Source organism: Heloderma suspectum, chromosome 2, assembly GCF_057233095.1.
Source record: "Heloderma suspectum isolate Gila_16-S chromosome 2, 16-S_ref, whole genome shotgun sequence".
NCBI lineage: Eukaryota > Metazoa > Chordata > Lepidosauria > Squamata > Helodermatidae > Heloderma > Heloderma suspectum.
The window spans coordinates 248,805,954-248,829,821 of NC_139459.1; the positions used below are offsets into that span (position 1 = coordinate 248,805,954).

The 23,868-nt window shown below is 41.0% G+C and overlaps 1 protein-coding gene across 1 annotated transcript in view; it reads left to right on the forward strand.

Annotated features, from left to right (window-relative positions):
• The window catches only part of CPEB4 (cytoplasmic polyadenylation element binding protein 4), an 88,695-nt gene that overhangs the window by 4,902 nt on the left and 59,925 nt on the right, over positions 1-23,868 (forward strand). The window contains exon 3 of the mRNA XM_084838709.1: positions 21,314-21,395. Within this exon, the coding sequence (XP_084694835.1) occupies positions 21,314-21,395 (82 nt within the window). The remainder of the gene's footprint in view (positions 1-21,313; positions 21,396-23,868) is intronic.

The following is a 23,868-nucleotide window of genomic DNA, read 5'->3' on the forward strand; positions in this document are numbered from 1 at the left end:
ATTGGCCTTTATTGTTCAAGTGAGTGTGCAAAGTATATATGTTGTTCAAAGCAAAATGTATATAAATTTGTTTATGAAGCTTTACAAAAATGAAGGGCATTAAATACAGCATTTCAGTTCTTTCTCCAGAGCTCTTCAGTGCTAGAACCTACTTGGATCCATGTTTAGCATCACTGCACACAAACTATCTTGGAAGCTGTAGCAAACAGAATGCTCAAGTAGATAGCAATAATGCTTGCTCCTGATTAACCCCCTTTACTGACTGACCTCTTACTATCTTAACATATCCATGCACAAATAGCTAATATAAAAGTAGCTGGCTCTTCTGTAAAGAGGGATTTTGCAGTGTTTTTATAAATGTAATCATCACAGGATCCCCTTTTAGAGAAGCTCCGCTGTTCTAAAATATCCTTGAGGGGTTGCACCTTATAGTCAAAGTCCACTGCTCGAGATGCAAAACTGGCTTAGGTTTTTTTGGGGACGTTGCCTAATGCCCACATAGATAACTAATAAGAACTGACTTTAAATGTAATTATTCGACTATAGTTTTGCTCATTGCGACATGATGCATAAACTGTGCTGTTTTAAAGATGATGGTAATTGACTATGAAGATGCACTCTCACTAAAAGTCCAGTGGCTAGAGGGGTGAACTTGGGTCTTGGAATTATGGGCTTATTTGTTGGTCCTTGTGCAAATGCCTAGGCTCCTCTATTGCAATTTCATGCTTAAGGATAGCTGAGGATAAAAGAAATGCTACCCACTGTAAGTTGGCTTGGCAGGACATTGGACTAAATGCTTGACAACGGATGTTGATGTGATGCCAAAACCTATGTCCAATGACAGAACCCAGTCCTGTCCCTAGTGATGGCTGTTGGGACTGCTGCACCACTGCAGTGCTGCATGAGAGTTTTTTGTCCTGTGCTGCTGGGGAGGAGACACCAACACTACCACCTTGATTACACAGCATCTGCTAGATCTTTGGGGGCTCCTTGGAGCTAGCTATCACAATGCCTTCTACTAATTAGGGTGCTTGAGGGTATCCCTGGTAGAGGGCTAGGGCAAGATTGTTACAGTAGGGCACTACTACAGCTGCAGTCTTGCAAACCAGTGTTGGACTGCTGCAGTTGAAGCAGATCTATAGACTTGGATTGTAAATATATCTATACACACATATATATATTCATTGTAAAACAGCTATGAAGGTTACTTCTCATCTATGGCCAGAAGCAGTTGCCCACTGTTGAACAGATAAGGGGTGAATGGCAGTTGCACACTGGCATCGATTTAAAGGCAGGCATAGCAGTATGGATTATCCTGCTATGGTTTCCCAACTGGAAATAAAGCGGAATGGAGTATGAACTGTGCTTGTGGCTCTTTCTGTTCACCTCCTGCCTTAAAGAAGCCATTATTATTAGGGTACCAAAGACAGAAGAAAGTGCACGCAGAGCCAATGTAACCCACAGTACAGTCCCAATCCAGAAACACAGTGTAGATCTATGGGAGCTAAGTATGTGGCTCATGCATCCTTTTGCTTTAAAGGGCCAGTAGACTTTTAAGATGCAGAGAGCGTGCATACATCTGACATGGCAGTGTGTGGTACTTCTGGCTAGTACTGCCAATGGTAGAATACCCATATTGCTAGGCCTAACTTCAGATGCTGGGGCCTGGCCTTGGGATAGCACAGTGGCCAATAGTAGTTGGAGAGGAAGGTGACCACTGCATAGTTATGTGCATGGCTGTTGTAAAAGCAAAAACAACTTTAGTATTGCAGGATTAATGCCTGATATGTTTCAGTTATATTCCCCTTGACTTTATTTTGTGATATGATCTGCATGTAATTCTTAAAATACTGTACAAATGTCAGTGCCTTATGTTTTTACTGAGGAGGTGTTTGCAAAGTGCCTTGAACACTTGAAAGTGCTGAATAAACATGATTTATTTATTTGAAATATTTTTATGCTGCCTTTCAAGATAAAGTCTCCTCTGGGTGGTTTACAAGATAAAATGTTAAAGCAGTGCAATATAATTACCTAAAACAGTAGCGTAAAACATTTAAAGTAACAGCAATAGTATATTCCAGTTTATAAAATAAAACTGGGTATCCGTTCATGTAAAAGCCAACTGGAACATTGAGGTCATTAAGGCCCATTGAAAATGCTTAGTGAGGGAGCCATGCAGGCATCTTGTGGAAAGGTATTCCACAAGGATGGGGCCACCACAGAAAAGACCCTATCCCTTGTGTCCACCAACCTTAAATATCTTAACAGTGGGTGTGAGAGCAGCACATCTCTGGCTGATCTTAGAGCTCAGGCAGGTTCATATAGGTGCAGGTAGTCCTTCAGATAACAGGGTCCCAAACCATTTAGGGCTCTAAAGGTGACCACCGATACTTTAAATTGGGCCTAGATAGACACTGGCAGCCAGTGCAGCTGGTATCAAATGTATGTTATATACTCTGATCGCCCAGTTACACCAAGCAATGGAGTAGCTGAATTCGGCCTTAGCGGAAGCTTCTGAACCCTGTTTAAAGGCAGCCCCACATAGAGCAGTTTACAGTAGTGTAGTCAGTAGTGTAACCAAGGCATGGATGACTGTAGTAAGATCTGCTTTCTCCACTGCAAAGCACCTGCAAATCAGTTAAAGCTAATAAAAGGCACTCCTGGTAACTGGCACCACCTGCACTTCCATGGCTAGCACTGGGCCCAGGAGAACCCCAAAGCTGTGTATTTGGTCCTTCCAGGGGAGTGCAGCCCCATCCAAGATTGGTCTTGCACCTCCATCCAGTTTGGCAGGTTTCCCCACCTATACTACGTCCACCTTATCTGGCTATGTGGAAAAGCAAGATAGAAATAATAATATAAATACATTTTTAAATCTTTCTTTGTCCTTTCTTAAGTGGGACACAAGATCAAACCAGGTCACAGAAAATGGAGGTTTAGTGCTTCAACTACAGATTAGTTTCACTTCACATCCTTTTTTTAAAAGCTGTCTTTAAATCCTTTTATCAGCAAACGATGATACTGTTTGCTTTCCAGATTAGAGTGTAGTATCCAGCTAATCATTCAATGAAGAAAACTGCTCTTAAAAATAAGGGGCGTTGTGTTAGGGGGAATGACTGCTAGCACAATGGGAAGCTAGCGTTTCATAGCGTAACCCTGGAAACTAGCCCAAAGAAGCACTTCTGGGGTGGAACAAGTTGGCAAAGCTCCTTTCCACAAATTCGACTGACCTGTCCCATTCTGGAAGCGCTAGTTCGGGCTAGTTTCTTGTTGCGCTGTCAAGTGCTAGCTTCCCATTGCTCTAGGGGACATTGCCACTATTGGATACTGCTCAGAGTTATATATTTTTTGAAGACTCTATTGCCTTATTTTCCATTGCATCAGTATTTGAGACTAGCAACGTATATTGGGCTACCTCATAGCCATTGGTTTTTGCTGATTCATTTGCAAAGCCTTTCTTCCTGCTGTGTATTGTATAGAAGTGTGACACTCTGCCTGTTCCGCAATAAAGAAGGTTAAGGTTGAGATGGGAAAATATATCCTTGATGATAGGCAGAAGACTAACTTCTAAAAGAAGCAGTCATACACTTAAATTCAATAGTCTGCTGAAATGTGAGTTATCCTGAAAGAATGCATTACCTTAAAATATGTATTTGTTAAACATACTCACCCAACTTTTTGCTGCTAAAGGAACATTTTAAGCAAACATTCACTACTGAAACAGATGTATTTTTCCATAATTTGCCCCATTGAAATCAGTAGGGCTATTTGCACGTAAGTAGCTTCTCAATAGCAAGCAAAAGTGTTAATGGTGCTCTTGGTCGCCTTGGCCTTATGAAGCTGCTTGAAAGGCTTGTAATGGTTTTGGTGCATTAAGAATTGAATTTTAACTGGATGTTTTAAAATCTGTTCTTCAACATCTATTTTATTTATGCCTTTAGTATAATGCCATGCTTTCAAAGAAATAAAAAACTGAGTTATCTTTTTTTAGACATGTGTGGGGTGTGACATTAATAATGAAAATAGTAAGCAGGAGGTAACTGGAGAAAATAATTTCTTTTGGGCTTTTCTAAAAGTCCTATGTATCTAATTACTAGGAAATCTTACCTGGAAAGCAGACTTTGCTGTTTTTATCCTGCTCTAGCTGTCCATGATAATTAAATACCACAATCTGGATTAGGAGTTTTGACAACTCTTTTAGAATTTTTATCTTATCTGATTCTGCCCTTGAATATGGCCATGGACTTCAGGGTTTTAAAATGCCCTTTATTAGGAAGCTTTTTGAAGGATTCCTTGTAAGGCTTAGAGGGATAGCATGGAGCTAGGAGGACAGCAGGGATATTTGTTTTTTATACTGCCCAAGAGGACCTAAACAAACTGGTTGTACAACTGTCAGGTGTTCTAGAACTGAATCATGGCTGCATAGACTTGTAGCTCCAACCTATCAAGCTCAAATCTTTATCTGGGTTGGTACAAACTGACATTTGTTCAGCAGGAGTGAGACAGTTTTTACTTGGGCGATAAAGGCTTTTGTGACATTTCTTTTTCCCCTCCCGCGTTTTTATATAGCCAAAATTGGTAGTGGAGTTAAGAACCTCTCTTTAAAATCATGTATCATTGGGAGAGTGGCTGAGGCAGTTTTGCAGCTCTGTAAACAGGCATACATATTCTCTTCTCCGCCCCCAGCATTCTGAATCCTCCTGCTCCATTCTGCAGATTTTTAGCATGGTGAAGCTTGAATAAGGATGAGCCACTTGTGGCAGGAGTCTATTAGGTACTGGCTCTGATATCATGAGAGTCTCCCTCCCTCCAATTCCCTGAGCTGTTTAGAACAGAGGCATTGCAGAACAGTTGGGAATATCTGTACTTGGCCCTGTGCTCTTGCTTTATTTTTTCTGATGATGGAGAGTGAGACCATCCTGACCCGGGTAAGTACCTGTGAGTGGCTTTTCATCTCTTGCCATGCTCAAGTACAAATACAGAAGCAGAATGAATGCTGAGCCTGACCTAAGGGTAAAGCCAACAGAGATGACATCCAGCTTTATGGAACTCTGCTCGCAAAAACAGGCACATCCATCACTTTAGAAAGGCAAGACTATGGTGATTAAATTATGAGTTATATATGTGCTGTGATTTGTACAACAAAAACAGTTTAAATAGGCTGCTGAGACTCCCAGCAATTTTCAAATGGTTTTGCAAGGGGGTGGGGGTTGAGAAGTGCTGTTTCGCAACATTTGTTTAAATTTTTGCTTCCCCCCCCTTTATAAGGCTTAAAATAACTGTACATACATGTAGATGTGCATGTTACCACTTTTTCATTTTCTGTTTTAAAGGAGCGTATACAGTCTGCCTGCCTAGTGGCCAATTTATTGTTTGGTCTTCAGTGATGTATGGATGTTTATGGAAGTTGTGACTCCAGAATCAAACTGTGGGAGAAGATCCTGTAGTCCCAGTTCTGTAGTGGTACATCTGTCTTCACCCTAACATGGCCAACTGGGTTAGTGACAAAAGCAAATAATTCCACCTCAGAATGGTGAAATATGGAACCTTCTCGTCTGTGACTAAAAACAGTGCAATAAATGGTGCTTATGTTATATTATAACCAGGATTAAAGAGAAGAGGGAGAACAAGTGTTTGGATCAACATAATAAGTACTTTATTACTGCAACAAGTATGTTTTGAAAACTTCTTGCTCCTTGGTTGTCCTATAAATTGGCATCTATACATTGGAAATATTTTTCCAGCTGTAACTATAAGGGTTCTTTAAATAATAGTTTTAAGATGACACTTTCAGAACTCTAAAGCTAATTCTTCAGTATTTAGGTGTCAGTTTATATAAGAGCACTACAGCGCATAAAACATGGTGAGTGAACATATGCCTGCCCTATAAACAATGGTTCAATTAACTTGCTTGCATCATCAGTAAACTTTGTTACTGATGCCTTAATCTTCAAAGAATTCTCAGTTTAAAAGATGCACCCCAGCCTTTGCTACAAGCAAGTTTGTCACACCCAGACAGGCTTTTGATTCTACAGTGTTTGGTGTTCTTGTTGGCAACTTAAGGATGAGATTGCCTCACCTTGGGGAAACACAGTATAGAAAGTTTCAATGGAAACTTTCAACAGTTACTGTTCAGGGGATACAGGTGCAAACTGTAACACACCCTGGGCCTTTCGTCTGAGCATATGTATGCTTTGCCTAGGTTAAGAGTAGGGCGAAAAACTATAAGCACAGGAACCCATTGTGGTGCAACAAGTTATACAAAAGGTAAATGTCATAATTTAATGCTTTTTCTTCTCTTGCACCACACTGAATTTTTGCATAACTCCAAAATTCAGTACCAGTGTTCCTGACCGGTGTCTTTACTGTCATGGGATGGATTCAGTGCTCAAATTACAGGGGCCCAAACCCCTTACCTTATGTGACAGCTTCTTAGTGATTGTTTTTAAAAGCTATGGGGGATGATTTGGCTAAAACTGGGGGTGGTCAGTGGGTGAGGCTTGCGGATTTCATGAAGCTTCTCCCCCGCCCCACCCCCAATAATTTGAGCACTAGTTCCATTTTAAATATTGTTATGCTTGTGGAGCAGATGAAAAGGTTATGCTTTTTCTAGCATAGTGGGAGTATGTACAATTTGCAGGCACTCTGGCTGTATTCAGAACAACCCAGAACAAGGAGATTTGGCTGCTTATCGTTGCAGAAGATGCTGATGTTCCAAAGGTGTATTTACAACAAAGCTTTTGAAGGTGAAAGATGTGGCATAATTGTTTGTGCCTCTCATTTCTAATACGTTCAAGAGTATTGCAGTGCATGCTCTGTATGTAGTGAATCTCAGGACTATGCAGTCTTGAACAGTCTCTTCATTTTCTCTCTCTTTTGAAAAGAGCCTTTATGATTCCTAACTGATTTGTCTGTCTCTTTTAATGCACCTGCATTGAATATAAAAGTGAACTTATATTATGGCTTGTACCATTGGGAATGAACTCATGGAAATGGGAGGCAGAATTAGTTGTGCAATCCATGAGTTAAAATAGATGTCTCTTTGCACTTCTGGGCACTCTGATAAGCAATGTAACATGTTTCAAAATGATATCTAAGCAGTCCTGAGGAAAAACACCAACAATTTCATTTCTCTTTCAAGTAGAAAGATTTTAAAAAGTCACTGAGGCCTTTTGCTATATATTGAATAAATATCTCTTTATTACCACCATCAGCATTTCCCTTTACAAAAATATTTTTAAAAACTGTGAGGTTTAGGGAGCAATCCTATGTCCCCTAGACAGCATCTGCGGGAACATAGGATTTTTAACTGTTTGGTTTTAATTTTTGTGAACCGCCCAGAGAGCTTCGGCTATTGGGCGGTATAGAAATGAAATAAATAAATAAAATAAAATTTTCAGTTTCTTGGCTCTGAGCTCATAGACAGGGCTCCGAGCTTGGAGCCAGGAAACCACACTCCTCTCCCCCTCATAGCTGGCGCAGAGAGAACCACACTGGCTGCTTTCCCACACTCGTAAAACAGAATGTGGAGACAGGGATAAGGGGGCATTCCTGGGGGAGGGGAGGAGACCGGGGTGGCATTCCTATGAACTTTCCTATCTTTTCCCCAGCCTCCTTCCCTCCCTGTCATTGAAGCTTCTGCTAGATGGGCGAAATTGCCCATCTAGCTAAAATACAGAGAGCCAGGTGCAAGGCGCTTCCCTCTCTGCATAGGATACTCGTAAGCCTCTGAGTTTGGGGGCTTATTGAGTACCCATGGCTCAACCCATAGGATTGTGCCCTTAATTAATTTCTTACAAGCTTCTTGTGTCTTGACTAAATGTACAAAATAGTGTGTTGATAGCGGTATGTCTCTGAGAAACAGCAGCTATTTTCTTATCTTTTGGCAGCCTTCTATTCTTTAATGGAAGAATGTTGTTATTAATGTAATCTTTATTAGCCAGGCTGTTGTTAGGACAACTACTTGTTTGTTCTTCATAGGGTTTCGAATTCATTCTCCTTTGAATCTTCTGTTAAAGCAAAACTTCCGATATGCTATAGCAAACTGCAGTAAATCCCAAGTACTCGTGCTTTATTGTAACATTGGGCACCAGTTTACTTTATGCAAAAAAGCCATCAAACTTGATTCATTTGTGTAGGTATTCTGTGGTCAAGAAAGTGATCATTCCACTACATCATACTGGGTCAGACTATTGACCCATCAAGCTCAGTTCTATCTACTCCAGCTAGCAGCAGCTCTCCAAATTCTCCTTTGATACTACCATATATATATATTTTTTAAACTGGAGATGCTGGGAATTAAAGAAAAGTAGATGCTGTCACCCCTCCTAGAATGAAGGAAACATTTGCTTCACACAGATAAACAAGTTCCCTTTTTGAATGTTAGAACACGAAACAAAAAGTAGAATTGCAAGTGACTTGCACATCTGCTTTTTGTTGCATGTTGTAATGTCCTGCTACTGGACACCCAGTTGTATGAGAATGGTACATAACTGGTGCAAGATAAATTTTGCCAAAGTGGAAATCTACTTCCATTGAAGAGGTTGGTTTGATTCCTGTGTTCCTTAATTGCCCCTGCAGTGAACCTACTTGATATCAGGTTCCCATGGGTAAGAAAGAATGTGTTGGCCATAGTACAAATTGCTTTGGGAGTTAAAGGTATAACATTGGTTTTATTAACCAGGTTTGCTGACCTCTAAAGGCCACTTCAGATGTTACACCAAACCTAGGTCCCCAGGTTTCTACCACTATATCGTGCTCTGACACTTGAAACGTGCAGTAAACACAGCCCAGGGAGTGGCAGTTGATCTAGGCTCCTGGCTGTGTGTTGACCACATGCCTTTCGACATATGAATTCCCTTCTGAGCATACAGAAAGTATGATGACCTGTTGTGGAAATGCATGGACCCATCCTCTGCATGTGTAAAGCAGCTCTTAGTGAACAGGAATAGGAAGAACACACTATATTATGTTACTTCTTGGCAGCAAGATGTATGTTCTTCCAGAGCTTTGCATATGGCAGCTTAATGCATTTTTCCTAGTAAAATGATCTAAGTTTTAATTTCAGGATATTATTTAAATATGAGGGACCTACCCAGACAGATATATTTTGTTTATGAAGAACATTTAGAAATAATTATGGAAGGTTTCAGTAACCGTAGTTCGGTCAGCCTCTCTATGCCAAGAAAAGAGAATGGGTTATGTGTTTCGATAGGTGATGATGGCAGAATAAAAGCTGTGGGTATGGGGAGATTAAAAGAAAGAAAAGGAATGGGAAGAGATCCACTTCAGTTCATTGTGCTCTCAATTCAGAAAGAAGGATCAGTGTGAAATCAAAAGCCTGTAAAAGAATTATGTAAAGAAATCGAGGAATAACCTATTAGTCTCCAGTATTTCTCATTCAGGTAAAGAGAACTTACATACCTCCATCTTCTGAGCCAACCAGCATGCACATATGTGAGCTAAGTTTGGAGAAAGGCTGATTATATTTGTTAAGACCTACTAGTGTTTCATCAGAGTGGTCAGACTTTTTATTGAGCCCCATGACTTTTAAGAATATGTCTGCTGCAGTACGATGTAAGAAATGGGTCTTCGTCTGTGCTGTCCCTGGTCTCCTTGTATCTTTAGACATCCTCTGAATGCTATCCATTAGCGCCTTTTGCAGACACTCCTGCAAGATGTGGCAGGGTTAAAACTGGCACTGCACTGACTCCATGCCAACACTTCCTTAATTATGACATCTGGATGACTAATTCCAAAGAATTTCAATCTTTCCTTTAAGTTCTGGTGCATCCAAAATTAAATAGGCTTTTCTTTCTCAATCACATGTAGGTTTGGATTTTTTTCCTTCTGAAATGGCTAGAGCAGCAACTTGCAAATGTTAGGTTGAATAGAATTGTTGGCACCCAGCCTCTGCTAAATAGGAGCATGATATGTGAAAGAGGAGAGTGCAAAAGCTGGCTTGAAACTCAACATTAAAAAAACGAAGATCATGGCATCTGGCCCCATTACTTCCTGGCATATAGAAGGGGAAGAAATGGAAGCAGTGACAGATTTTACTTTCTTGGGCTCCAAGATCACTGCAGACGGTGACTGTAGCCATGAAATTAAAAGACGCTTGCTCCTTGGGAGGAAAGCTATGGCACACCTAGACAGCATAGTAAGAAGCAGAGACATCACCTTGCCGACAAAGGTTTGTATAATCAAAGCTATGGTTTTCCCAGTAGTAATGTATGACTGTGAGAGCTGGACTATAAGGAAGGCTGAGCGCCGAAGAATTGATGCTTTTGAACTGTGGTGCTGGAGAAGACTCTTACGAGTCCCCTGGACTGCAAGGAGGTCAAATCAGTCAATCCTAAAGGAAATCAACTCCAACTGCTCATTGGAAGGACTGAAGCTGAAGCTCAAATATTTTGGCCACCTAATGTGTAAAGTCCCTGGAAAAGACCCTGATGCTGGGAAAGACTGAAGGCAAAAGGAGAAGGGGACGGCAGAGGATGCGATGGCTAGATAGCATCACCGATGCAATGAATATGGACTTGAGCACACTCCGGGAGAGAGCGGAGGACAGGAAGGCCTGGTGTGCTATGGTGAATGGGGTCACGAAGAGTCGGACACGACTGAACGACTGAACAACAACAACAACATGACAGTATTAGCACAGAAGGAGTTCTGATGTCCCATAGGATTAATCTGAGGCCTTCACCAATACTTTGCAATACTGTGAGAAGAGAAAGTAGAGTTCTTACTAAAATGAAGTACAAACTGAGCATTTTTTGTATACACTAAAACTTAATTACACACTGCATTTCTAATGTGCACCATAGTTTTACAGTCTCTTAATCCTTGCAATAACTCTGTCAAGTAGAGACATGTTTCCATTTTGACTGATAGGGAACTGAGCCTGGGAGAAAGTGGCTTACCTAGGGCCACTTGTTAAGTCTGTGGCTGGGCAGGGGTGGGCAACTTTTGACCCTTCAGATATTTTGACCTATAACTCCCCATCAGCCTTAGCCATCATAGCCAATGGTGAGGGATGATGGGAATTGTAGGCCAAATGCCTGGAGGATCACAAGTTGCCTACCCCTACTATGTAGGCTCCTCTACTTGACTGACAGGTACTGGGGCCCAGATGGGCATTATCCTACTATTCACAAACTTTTGACTTTTTTTTTTTTTTTTTTTTACTTTGGTGCATACTGATTGCATACTAGTCAAAGTCTAGAATGGTCTATGTGGCCACATTACCTTTTCTAAAGGAAATGTGAGACTTGCTTTCCGGTTATGAATTCACCTTTACATGTGAAAAACTATGGGAAATGGCCTGCTCATCATTCTGTTAGGATTCTGCAATGCTTAAAATATCTTCAGCTCTGCTCCCCCTTGGACCTTTCCAAATCTTTAGTGACGTGCAATTGCAGTATATTATCCCATGTGTACTTTCCTTCCACAGCCATAAAGGGATTTGGCATCATTGTGAACTTGCCATAAAAGTCTGAAGTGTGTGCAAAACACAATTTAATCCCTCTATATATATAACCAATGAGATCAAGAGAACAAAAGGAATGTGGATATAAAATAGGACAATGCCTTCTTAATTTAAGGCAGGCCATTGTGCCTGCTTTTCTTTCCCGCATCTCGAAGTGCTTCTGTTTTGATTGAAAATGGCCTCTTCACATTCTGCGTGCATGTAAGATCTAATTTTGAGGAGCAAACATGCACAGTCATGTGCCTACTGGATCTGAGAAGGTGCCCCCAGAATCTCCAAACTATTCTCAGTACTTTAGAGGTTAGAGGTACAAAATACTGTTTGGGATTTTGGTGTAAAAAGAGGATACAGAGAAAATAACATGCCTGTAATAGTAGTATAAGGTTCGTATAATCAAAGCTATGGTTTTCCCAGTAGCAACGTATGGCTGTGAGAGCTGGACTGTAAGGAAGGCTGAGGGCCGAAGAATCGATGCTTTCAAACTGTGGTGCTGTAGAAGACTCTTACGAGTCCCCTGGACTGCAAGGAGGTCAAATCAATCCTAAAGGAAATCAACCCTGACTGCTCATTGGAAGGACAGATACCGAAGCTGAAGCTCAAATATTTTGGCCACCTAATGCGAAGAGAAAAGTCACTGGAAAAGACCCTGATGCTGGGAAAGATTGAAGGCAAAAGGAGAAGGGGACGGCAGAGAATGAGATGGCTAGATAGCATCACCGATGCAATGATTATGAACCTGAGCACGCTCCGGGAGAGAGCGGAGGACAGGAAGGCCTGGTGTGCTATGGTCCATGGGGTCACGAAGAGTCGGACACAACTGAACGACTGAACAACAACAACAACAACAAAAATATTAGTATGTTTTTGTGCCCAGCCCCAAACTGCTTTTTGAACTCGGGAGTTTTCTAAAGAGCAGTTGGACGACTCTTGGGGTGGCAAGCAGCTTCTGAAAGGGTGCATACTCTGGACATGCATGATCCCTCTGGATCATGGCCATGCTCTAATACTTAAATCACTAATGTGATACCATTTACGGTACGCAGGGGTTGTAGAAGGTAATTTCTGCAAATAACCTGCTGGACCATGGAAGCTGAGACCATCTAATCTTTAAAGATTTTGTGCTCTTCACATCATGAGTTGTCACAGCTTTATGCAGTTTTTCATGCAAGGTAGTGCTGTACTGTTGCAGACTGGACTCCAGATTTCGGTGTGTCAGCTCCTTGCCCAGAAGAAGACTGCTGTGCTGTCATAGTTGTGTGGTCAGGGGATACTGAGTAGGTGTGGCTTTTCTTGTCACAGGAGGACTGCAGTGGCAGGATAAGGCCTGCTTGGTAACTTTCTCCCTGCCTTATAGGAAGGATACTAAAGCACCCTTCAGGGCAGGTAGTAATATTTGATATTTATGTAGCTATTTTCCTAAGTGCTCAAAGCAATCTTATTTAGGGCAGTATGATTAAGCCCTTATTGCAGATGTGATGTGGGTGGTAAAACCCTGCCAGTTAGTGACTGGTTTAAAGCTTGAACCAAGGAATTCCATATTCAGGGCTCCTGCTTTTCACTATTAGGTTAGGGTAGAAATATGTTTGTATTAATAAGAAGGTATACAAGAGGCTAAAATGCTGCGTTAATGACTTCTATTTGTAGTTATAGAAATTCTTCAACAGTTGCTAAGAATTACTGCTATGTTTGGCCATGCAAATAATTCCTTTAAAGAATACCACCAAACTGTCAAGAAATAGTACAGTATCTGAGCCAAGCTGTTGCCCACCTTAGGCACAGAAGTCATACGCCAATATCACGCTGGTAAAAGTTGACAACCAAAGATGTCTGAAGTTGAGTAGTACTGACCATTCAGTGAGGAGAAGCTGCTGCACTTGAACATATGGGAGGTTAGATTTAATAGATATAGACCTGGTTCATACATAATGCTAACCCATGGTTTATTTAACCCAGGATTTGTTAGCTTACCCAGGGCTTCTCTAGCAGACGATTGAAAAAAAAACACAAGGTTTTCTCAATCCCTGGGTTGTTTGTTTCCCTCCTCCTTTGCCTGCTCCGTCCCTGGAACCCACATGCCTTTGCGGTGCTGTAGTACTGGCATGTGGAGCAACCGGTGGTGGGTTGTTGTTGTTGTTTTACCATTCTTGCCAGCTGCATGAATGAAACAACCCTGGTGAAACAACCCATGAATAACCCATGGTTGTGGGTGTTGCACATAACGACCACCCATGGTTTAAACAACCCAGAGTTCACAAGTTAACAACAAACCATAGATTCTCTTTCTGGGTTCATGGTGAATAAACAATGGTTTGTTAGCATGGCTGGCTTCACACATCATGGCAATCCAGAATTTGACAACCTATGAGTTAAATAAACCATGGGTTAGCCTTATGTGCAAATCAGGCCATAGTGAAGTATTGGCATGCTAGAGAGAAGTAACAGGAATTGCCTAAAATGGGATTCTAGGGCAGAACTGGTGTCGATAGTTTGGCACATGTAAATATTTATTAGTATACAAATTAGAATTGTAGGAATCATGCTTAATTGTTAGAACAGATTTTATTTGGATTGTTTGCATACTGAGGGGTAAACATTGCTGTATATGCATTTTAAACTTAAAACTAAATACACTAGTAAAGCTCAGCATTGGAGAGGTTTTGCTTCAGCTGTCGCCATACAATTTACTTTTCATCCTCCTTCTCTTCTTTATTGTTGGGGGTCAAGCAGGTGTTTGAACTTCATATGGAAAACTGTGTCATAAACACATATGCCAGATTTCATTTCAGTATCTCAGTCTTCAAGGTAGATATTGGATTGCGTGTTTTTAATAGCTTACCTGGCCCCTTGAAAACGGGTGCAGGAATTAAGTTGGTATTCAAACTTGCAACATACAGTGGTGTCCTAAACACGTTTGCATCAAATTTTATTCTGATATTTTGGTGCGCAAGACTTAACATGTTACAGACAAACAAATGGAATGCTGAACTGGGTAGCGAAACCAAATGCTTCCCTTTGCTTGGTCAAAACATCTTTGGCCTATGTTGATAACTCTTGTCACTGAAAATTATTCTGAATATACTTGTTCGTCACTTCAGAAAGATGCTTGGCATCTGGAGAGTCTCTAGGGGAAGAGAGTTCCATAATTGTTGAGGTGACACGTGGTATTCAAACTTGATGCATGGGTGACATCAGCAAGAAGGTGCTCTTTTTGATTATACATAGATATAATTGCAGAGGTGACTTTCTAATCAATTCTAATCAATTCAGACTTCACCTAAGGGAACATTTAGTACCAGGATTACCATGCATCAATAGGAACACTATAATAAATGATGAAACTGGAAGGTTAAATGTTGATACTTGACCATACAATAAGAGCTGACTCCAACATCCACCAAACTGCTTGGGTTAGATCCAGACATGCCCCTCCATGAACAGAAGGTCTCCTTCTGTTTGCAGAAGCAACCGGGATCCAACAGAGGCTTCCTACTGGAGGAAGGAGGCAGTGTTTTAGGTGATTTGCATCAGAAGTTCCCAGTGCTACCTCCCACGTTATTCTGGAAAGTCCTCCAACTCTCCGGAGCAGCTTTTCAGTAGGCAAAGGACTCTGGTGGGAAGTAGGAATTGGCAAAAATTGCCACCCTGCCCCCTCCCTCCATTGTGAGTGGAATTCCTGCTGAGCAAAAGTCTAGATCCACCACTTGATAAATGTCCAAGGCTGCCATCCTAAGCACAGTTACGAGGGAGCAAGTCCCATTGAGCTCATTGGCACTTTTTTCTTAGTCAATATGCTTAGGATCATGTTACACATTGGGTCTTTCAGCCAACAAATGGATAGAGAATTCATACTGAAACTGAGAAGCAACATATGCTACTGTGTTGCTGTCTTGGGTTTTCCAATGATTATTCTGACTGTGGAAATCTGCAGTACTACTAATTTTGCACTTGCTTTCAAGCCTGCTATGCTGTTTTCAAGGATTGTTTGTGTCCTACCTGATCTTGCAGTTGTTTCAGCCATGCCTTTTGATATGGGAAATGGTACACCAAATCCTATTAAAGACCACTACCAGTATGAAAGTAATAGTAAAGAATTAGTATGGTCCATGGGGTCACGAAGAGTCGGACACGACTGAACGACTGAACAACAACAAATTTATTTCTGTCCTGTTCTACAGTGTTCCTCATGCAACTTACATTAATAGCACATACAATGCATAATACAGTCATAAAAATACAGTTACATTTTGTAACTTTAAGTAATTCTCTAAACTGAACCCTTACTTTAAAAATGTTATAAATACTTTAAATGCAAATACACTAGGTAGCTAATAAAGACTGCATGTTTAGTAATATCAGTCATCTCCACTTATGTCTATAACAAAGAAGAATTATTTACCTACCAGCGGCATTCCCTACAGGACCTTCTTTTAAAAGTTATTTCTTATTCAATTAACAAATAAGCATTTCTCTACTTACCTTAGAGAATTACAAGTTGACCTCAAGAGTGGAGAGTCAAGAATTGCACGCAAGACTTGTGTGTATGGTTAAACAAAGCCTTATTGCTAATCCAGTGGCCTGACTAAGCTCATAATACTTACCTTGAGGACAAAACCAAGCTTCTTTTAATTTTAGATAGGTAAGAGAAGTAGAATATCTGGGGCTGATATTACTCTCATTTTAAAAAAACATACAATATTAAATATAAAATCATTAAATGCAGTTTAAAGATGTGTTCTTCCTATGTGGGGAGTTGATTTTAGGGGTAACTAAATGGGACTGTTCGGTTTGATTCTTGGAATAAAATTATTCTGAAAAATATACATATACATTGTTGCATTAAAATAATCTAAGTATAACAATTCTTTGGTAAATATTTAGTGTTAATTATCAACTCAAGCTGTATTGCAATAATGAAATGTAAAAATATTTAAATGTCGATAGCCAGGAAGGATAGATTTGAAAGATAGATTTGCTTTTACTCTTTGGTTGAGCATTTGCTGTTTTGCTCCAGAAAGGATAAACCATGAAAGTATGTTCTAAAATGTGGCTTTAAATACTATAAGTGAGAAATTCTTGGTAAGTGTGTTACAGATGGACTTAGATGACAAGATGGTAATGTCTACAGTGCAAGTCATCCTGTCTCAGTTAAATATTTATGTAAATTACAATGTTGGTCTGACTACCCTGAATGAAATTTCACAGGGTGCAGTGTAATCTTGTTATCTGGAATCCTACGCAATTCGGAATACCAATATTTGCAGGAAATAGAATTCCAAGACTTGCCATTTTTATTGTGTAGCATCTGAAATGACTGATAACTGTATTGTTGTTCAGTCGTTCAGTCGTGTCTGATTCTTCGTAACCCCATGGACCATAGCATGCCAGGCCTTCCTGTCCTGCTCTCTCTCCCAGAGCGATAACTGTATAGTACAGAGCAAATGACATTCTGTACTGTAATTCTATAATAAAGGTTTAGTCACTATTTCATGTAAAGTAAATGGATGAGCTCTTTGGGCTTTGAATGTTAGGGGCAGCTTTGTGTTTACTGTCATAAAGGATTGTTTTGTGTATGATTTACAAATGCTTCAGATTTTAAAAGGATTATTTTTATATGTGTATACTGTGGGGGAAAAGTGCAAATGTGAATCTATCTGGAATAAAAAAGAGATATCAGTCAGCAAGATAAGGGATGGAGTATAAATTTAGTTTGGTGAGGACCTTGCCCACTTAGCTTGGGATATATTGCCACTTAGCTTATATAAATATATGAAGGCTTGGAAATGTATTGCTAATTATGCATTCCTATATTAATAATTGTGCTTAAGTGTAATTCTGTATAGAATCACTTACACTGAAGCTTGGAGTCTGGCTTTTAATCAGGATTTGAAGGGTCAAACTGATTACATTTGGCAAACAAGACCTTGGAGCAGATACACTAACATTGTGCTTTGGCTCTTAAGTGTCATACATTTGCTCCAATATATTTAATGGACTGCAAGGAGATCAAATCAGTCAATCCTAAAGGAAATCAACCCTGGATGCTCATTGGAAGGACAGATAGTGAAGCTGAAGCTCAAATATTTCGGCCACCTAATGCGAAGAGAAAACTCCCTGGAAAAGACCCTGATGCTGGGAAAGACTGAAGGCAAAAGGAGAAGGGGACGGCAGAGGATGAGATGGCTAGATAGCATCACTGATGCTATGAATATGGACTTGAGCACGCTCCGGGAGAGAGCGGAGGACAGGAAGGCCTGGCGTGCTATGGTCCATGGGGTCACGAAGAGTCGGACACGACTGAACGACTGAACAACAACAAAATAGATATTTAAAATTTCCAAACTGCATTTCCAAGCTGAATATGCTTAAGGTAGTTTACAGCATCCTAGCATAAGATAAAGTAGAAGACCCACACATTATCAATACATAAACTATATACAATGACAATAAAACTATCCCTTTTAGAACTGGGGAATCAAAGTGTCTTCTAGAATGAATGTATTTTTACTTGGCATTTAATGCCATAAGATGTAGCCCAGCAGGCCTTGTGGAACACCATACAGAGGCCTGATTTGCACATCATAGCCACCTAGAGGTTTTTTGGGGGGGTATTGAGAACAAGCAAGTGTGCTGATGCGTTTTGCTTGATCAGTCCTGCTACAAGCGGGAGTGGCTAAACAACTCACGGATGGTCTGTGACGTTTATTATTTTATTATTTATTATATTTCTATACCGCCCTATAGCTGAAGCTCTCTAGGTGGTTTACAAAAGTTAAAACATTAAAATACAATATACAAAGTTTTAAAATTATTTACATAAAACATACGGACAAACAACATATAACTAAAAACAACTTTGAACTAAAAATAGTTTGTTTTAAAAAACCAACAATAAAACACAGCTTAAAATAGCACTGCTTAAAAATAATATACAAAAGTCAGCAAAAGGAACAAGTGTACTAAAAAGGGAAGGCCTGCTGGAATAACAGTGACTTTAATGCCTGCTCAGAAACTTTCAGTGAGGTCGGCAGATGCATTTCAGCCGGCAGGTCATCCCACCACTGAAGGGAGGCAAAGGAGAAGGTCCTCTTGCGTGTGGCTGCCAGCCTCACATTAGGCAGCTGCAGCCCAGAGCCCTCAGAGGCCCTGAGGTGGTGGCCTGGGACGTAGGGGAGAAGGCACTCCCTGAGGTACTCTGGACCTAGACCATGGAAGGCTTGAAAGGTAAGAGCCAGCACTTTATATTTTGCTCGGCAACAAATTGGCAGCCAGTGTAAAGATTTTAAAACTGGTGTAATATGGTCTCCACGGGATGTCCCAGAGACCAACCTGACTGCCATATTGTGTACCAGTTGAAGTTTCCGAACTAAATATAAAGGCAGCCCCAAGTACAGCGCATTTCAGAAATCAAGCCTAGAGGTTACCAGCGTGTGCACCACCGTTACCCCGTCCACACGTTCCAGGAATGGGCGTAGCTGGCTTATCAGCCAAAGTTGATAACACGTACTTCTCACCGTTGCCTCCACCTGGGATGCCAGGAGCAGGGTTGGGTCAAGAAGCACCCCCAAGCTATGAACTTGCTCCTTCAAGGGGAGTGCAACCCTATCCAGAACTGGTTGACATACCTCAATACCTGAATTAGGACCCTTCACGAAGAGCACCTCTGTCTTGCCTGGATTCGGATTCAGCTTGTTCTCCCTCATCCAGCCCATTACTGACTTCAGGCAGTCATTCAGAGGAGTCATACCTTCCTTGGATAAAGATGTTAAGGAGAAATAGATTAGGGTGTCATCAGCATACTGATAAAACTTAGCCCCAAACCTCCTGATAAACTCTCCCAGCAGTTTCATGTAGATAATGAATGGCATTGGGGATAGAATGGAGTCCTGAGGGACTCCACATTATAGTTCCTTTTTCGAGGAACAACTATCCCCGAGTGACTCCATCTGGAACTGTCCTGAGAGAAAGGAGCAGGCCACTGCAGAGCAGTGCCCCCAACCCACAACTCCCTCAGGCGATCCAGAAGGATACCATGGTCAATGGTATCGAAAGCTGCGGAGAGATCCAAAAGAATCAACAGGGATGTACTCCCCCTATCGATTCCCAGGCGAAGATCATCCACCAAGGCACCCATGGCAGTCTCAACTCCGCATATAGCCCTGAAGCCGGTTTGAAATGGGTCCAGATAATCAGTTTCAGCCAAGGCTGCTTGGAGTTGAATAGACACTGCCTTCTCGATTACCCTGCCCCAAAATGCTAGATTACTTACTGGCCTATAATTATTGAAGTCTAAGGGGTCAAGGGAAGGCTTCTTCAGAAATGGTCTAACAATTGCTTCTTTTAGACATGATGGAAAATTACCTTCCCTTAGGGAGGCATTAATAATATTCAGCAAAAATTGCTTTACCCTCTCCTCTCCCTGGACTACAAGCCAGGATGGGCAGGGATCGAGAGAACAAGTTGTCTTTTTGACCAAACCAAGGAGCTTGTCCACATCATTAAAGGTGTCACAGCGAGCTACTGAAGGCTCTAAGATCAGATTCTGTGTGTGTGTGTGGAGGGGGGGCTGACTCAGCTCCCTAACCACACTGAACAGCTCAGCTGGGTGCAGGTTTGTGAATGCAATACATGCAGAGTAGAAAACTCTCTTTGCTGCATGTATCGCCATTTCATAGGTCTTCAAATGATCCCAAAGATGTATCTTATCAGATTCAAGTCGAGTTTTCCGCCATCGGTGCTCTGGTCGTTGTCCTTGCTGCTTCAGCTCCCTCAGTTCTTCTGTAAACCATGGAGCTTGTTTGGAAGCGGGTAGGAGAGGATGTCTAGGAGCGACTGAGTCAATAACACTGGTCAGATCTTCATTCCACACAGAGACCAGGAACTCAACAGGGTCAGCGGCGGCACCAGCCAAGAAACCCCCCCAAGGCATTTTGGAATCGCAATGGATCCCTCAGCTTTCGGGGGCAGGCAATCTTAATTGGTCCTCCATCCCTGTGGAGGCGGGTAGTAGTTTATGTGCGAAGCAGGAACTCTGTCTTGTCTCTCGCCTGACAAGCCAGTTGGGGAGAGGAAAGGCAGAGTTCTTGGTTTTCACATCACGGCAAGCAAACACTCTATCCTTGGGTTGTTTAGCGATTCTTTCTTGCAGCAGGAGCGATTAAGCAGCATTCACCAGCACACTTGCTCGTTCTTAACAACCCAGTGTTTAAATAAACCCTGAGTTGTCATTCCATGCAAACTGGGCTATTGTGTATTTATATCAAATACTCCATGGAAGGGGAGCCTCTTGAATAGATTCCGAAGAGTGGTGGGGTTCATTTTGGAGAAGGAGTTTTCTAAAATACACAAGACATGCACGCAAGGTCACCTGCCTCGTAAAAGTATATATTGAAATACTTTTTATTCGTGATTTGCCTTAATTATTGGTAAACTAAATTGTACTATAGTGAGCCTCATGTTGCATATGAATAATAATTATCCAAAACATGCAAGCACTTTTGAGAAACTATTGAGATACCATCTTTGCTTTGTTGGCACTTTGGTTTTTATAAAGCATTTCTTAAATTTATATTCTCACTTTGACATGGGGCTGCCTGTCCAAGGAGACTCAGGCATGTACTCACTTAAACTTCACCAAATGTTGCAGCCTCTGGTGCTCCTTGGCCATTCTCTGAGCCCCTAATAGTTTGCTTTGATTAATTACCGCTTCAGAGTCTTTTAAAAAAAATGTATAGTTATTGCTTTGTTTTGGAAATCTAATTCAAAAATCTTCTTGTTTGGCTGTTGGTAGCATTCTCTTTCTAAACTGGTATTTGTGTTTACTTGCAGGATCGCACGAGAACATTTGACATGCATTCGCTGGAGAACTCGCTAATTGACATAATGAGAGCTGAAAGTGATTCACTGAAAGGTAAACTTAGATTACTATTTTAATTAAGCTGACATAGTTGCGCAGGGTATGAAGTCTGAGTATTTATAGAATAGCTAAAATAGTTGCTTCCCTCTTCTACTTGCTGGTTTGTCCAGATTCCAGACCTCCTTTTTTAATTTACCTCAAGCGGAAGCTATCACACAATTGTGTATGCCTAATCTCTTCCTTGGAATAGTAAAATTTGGAAGCTCAGGCCATATTTTCCAGTGTTTTAATTGGCTTCAAATTGGTAACACTTTTGAAGTATAGGATTTAAAATTGAGGCTGATATGTATAATTCTCCCATCCAGTTGGCATATTTTTCTTAAAATACTATTTATACAATTAATATACCTTGGGCAATTATTACTTTTTGGTATAGTACAGATAAACTTACAAGACTGTTAGTATACTAGAGGTTTTGCTAGAATATAAGGGAACCAAATTAGTTAGCCCTTGGGCTATGTTGGTAATGCCTGTCTTGTAAACTGCAGGAAGAAGTGGGCCAGACATATATCTCTTATAAAGCTGACCAGTTTTGGCTTTGGTGAGGATTATAGTTAATATTGTGCTACATTGTGGCTCTTCTATATTCAGTGATATACCCTTAGGTACAATATGATGTAGAATTTGCCACTGAATAAAAGTCTTGAGTTTCAGATAACTAGGGATAGGTGAAACATACTGTCCCCACTCCATAAATTAACTTGTTTTTAGTGTCTCTTGGTATTATGAGAAAGGTAGTTCCCTTGTGCCCAGAGGCATCTCTACTCCAAGGCCTGGGAGTGGGGTATCTCCTCCTTGTACCTGGAAACTACATTTCCCATAATGTTGAGTGGCCCAGCAGCACCCAGTTCTCATAGTAGGCTGAGGCCTGAACAGTGGGAATCCATACCATTGCTATTTAGTCATTTCAGGTTTGGAGGTGGCAACAGAGGGTCTCATTCCCCATTGTCCAGCCTGGACCTGCTCAGTAGTTGTTTTTTAAGCCTTGGCTCATGTAATGACAACACTGGCTCTCATTAGTAAGCTTTTGACTGGATCCATTTCATATTCCTGCTGGCTCCATTAGCTCCAGGTCTGATCCAAAATGACTCATGGCCTCCTAACCCCACACTCAGTACTGAACTTTCGTAAACCCTGACATTGGCACCATTCCTACAGAAAACATGACAGAAACATCTCAGTGGGCTCGCTTGTTCTTTACTCTGAATGTAGAGAATGAATCAAAGTCTGCCATCTTACAAAATGAACAACTGGAAATTTAACAGCTCAAGGGATTTATGAAGCCACATAAATAACCATTTTTCTGCCCTGAAAATGGTTTGAAATCAAAACATATCTGCAAGATACTAATGTAACCCCCCCTAGAAACAGCATGTTATGCAAGTTGTTTGTCTTGTTTGGGGTCAGTGCTTAAGCAATAATCTTAACTTACATGTCCCAGAGTTTCATGTGTCTGACCCTTTATTTATCCAGTTCACCCAAGGCTTTTGCTCTAGCTCATTACTGACCTTGGGGTGGCCAGAACAGATTTATGGTCTTCCTTGAAAGTACATTTCTTCTATTGTCAAGGTTGCTGGTAGTAATGGAATAAACGTAACACTTTCATAGTGCTCCTTGTCTTGTAGAATTTCAAAATGCTTGACAGACTACAGTCGCTTCTACCCAATTCTGGGGTGAAAAGAATGCATATTACCATTACCATCCCACATAGCAATTTAAGGTGGGGAAGTGTTCATGTGAAACTTATGGAGAGACCCGAATAGCAGGCATTTGCTTTCCGCAAAGAGGCTCATCTGGCTTCTTGTACCATAACCTTTAAAACATGAGAAATGGAATGCTCATAATAATATCAACATGTTCGCTTTGTGCATAAGAACAAAAAAACCCCATATCCTTCCTATATGCAGGCATATACTAAAATCAAGAATATAGCTTACCATTTCTAGAACCTGATTCCACCCAGCCTAATCAACTAGTGTGTTGTAACCGGGGAATTTCCATGGCTTGAACAGTAACAGTGAGCATAAGATATGCTTGTTTTCAGCTGGGTGTTACTGGTGTTGAGTCCCAGAACTTTTCAGGAGATGCAAGGCCCTGGAACTTTACTCTCCCATATTGTGTGTTAGTGTTCTGCCTTCTTTATGGGAAGGACTACCTCTAAGCATGTGCAGATTATTCACCCCTCAGCACTGAGTAGCCACAGTTAGTGCCCATGTGTCTGGGATCAGTGGGGAGGAATTCCAAGCCCATGTGTGGCTTTCCAGACAGGCAGAATTTTAAGGTGTGCAAATATGTAGTTTACAGCTCTTCCCCTTCTACAAATGAGAAATGACATCATTCATTTCCTCTTGATATAAATGTTAGGCTGATATTTATATCTTTATCTGTATGTTTCATATCTCCATAAACAAAAAGCAACTGGAAGAACACCTCTGGGCATGTTAGTGGTATGGCTGTCACTTGATTA